The sequence below is a fragment of the Emiliania huxleyi genome (assembly GCF_000372725.1).
Source record: "Emiliania huxleyi CCMP1516 unplaced genomic scaffold EMIHUscaffold_5766, whole genome shotgun sequence".
Classification (NCBI taxonomy): Eukaryota; Haptophyta; order Isochrysidales; family Noelaerhabdaceae; genus Emiliania; species Emiliania huxleyi.
Window position 1 is genome coordinate 13 of NW_005197673.1, and position 1,520 is coordinate 1,532.

General features: G+C 65.0%; 1 protein-coding gene across 1 annotated transcript; it reads left to right on the forward strand.

Moving 5' to 3' along the window:
• Window positions 1–210: 210 nt before the first annotated feature.
• Window positions 211–1,484, forward strand: EMIHUDRAFT_257144 (hypothetical protein; the record flags this gene model as incomplete). Its single annotated transcript, XM_005764881.1, has 4 exons — window positions 211–231; window positions 394–525; window positions 600–691; window positions 1,089–1,484. Coding segments are annotated over 4 exons (641 nt in total), but the record flags the coding sequence as incomplete, so codon positions are not given.
• Between the last annotated feature and the right edge of the window lie 36 nt (window positions 1,485–1,520).

Consider the following 1,520-nt stretch of genomic DNA (forward strand, 5'->3'; position numbering starts at 1 on the left):
TGGGGTCCTGGACATCCCCCCCGCCGGGTACCTCATCCTGGTCACGATGGCCCCCGTGGGGTAGGGAGGCTTCTCCCCGCAGCCCGCGGGGGGCAGGATCCTAAGGGGGTTTGTGACGACCTCTCGGGGCTCTTTTTTTCGGGGCCGAGGGTTGAATCCGAGCCGCAACACGCCCCCAAAAGGTTGGGGATTATCCCCGGGCTAACGGTAATGGGGATCCCCCTCCCCATTGTGGGCAAAAATTTTTCCCGCCCCTGGGAGGGGGGGGCCGCCTTTTTATTTCCCTTTCTTTCCCCCCTTTCCCCCCCCCCCCCCCCCCCTCCCCCTCGAGTCGAGGAGGCCGCTGCTGCGTCACTGGCGAGTCATGCATCGGCGCACTGAGTCGTGCTGTAGGCGCGTGAGCTCGCCCTGATCGCCGAGGAGATCAAGCTGAGGCTGCTGTGGCGGGGGCGCAGCCTGCACGACGTGCTGCAGGCGTTTGAGGACTTTGACTCGGACCGCGACGGCAGCTGCGCCTGCCCCGAGGTTTGGCTGGCCGCTGCCTTTTGAGCAGGCACTTTCTTTGACTAGGCATTTGCTCGTACCCAGAGTTCAAGCAGGCGGTGACGACGGGGATGGGAATCAACCTCGAGGGGCGCAAGCTGCGCTCCGTCTGGCGGCAGTTTGAACACGACGAGTCCGACTCGATCCGGTGCCACGAGATACAGCCGAGATGCTGCCGAGGTACTGCCGAGGTACAGCCGAGGTACAGCCGATATACAGCCGAGGTACAGCCGAGGCACAGCCGAGGTACAGCCGAGGTACAGCCGAGGTACAGGCGAGGTACAGCCGAGGCACAGCCGAGGTACAGCCGAGGTACAGCCGAGATGCGGCGGTCTGGCCTCGAGTCTGCGCTCTCTTGTCCGCCGCCCTCTCCTCTCCCCGCCGGTGTCTTCCTGCAGCTACCACGAGTGAGTGTTGTCGATGCATGCCAGGTACCACGAGTTTGCGCACGCCCTCTTCCCCGAGCTCGATCCGCAGGAGATGGCCGAGTCGATACAGCAGCAGCGGCAGCAGCAGCAGGGCGCTGCCGAGCCGTTGGAGAGCAGATCTGCGAACGCGCCCAGCACAGCCAGCATCGTCCTTTCAGAGCCGTCGCGCCGCCGACACGGTCGGCTAAACTTCCAGTGGGTGCTGCGGCTGAATCAGCGCGCCGTGCCGGCGCTGCGCGTCCTCACAAACTGGAAGGTCGAGACGTACATTCAGGAGCGGAGAGCGGCCGGGTGCGTCTCGAGCCGCGACCGGCTCTACCGGTTCCTCGCCTCGCCGACGTCGTCCGGCAACGCGCTGATGTTTGCGCTGCTCATCCTCGCCTTCTCGTTCGCCTCCATCATCACCTTCGGCGTCGAGTCTCACCAGCACTCCAAGCAGGTCTTGTCGGCGCTCGAGCTTTACGGCGAGAATGCGACCGCCATCGAGGAGCACCTCGGCAGCCTCACGCCGCCGTACGAAGAGCCGCTCTTCGCCTGGAACTGCGTGCT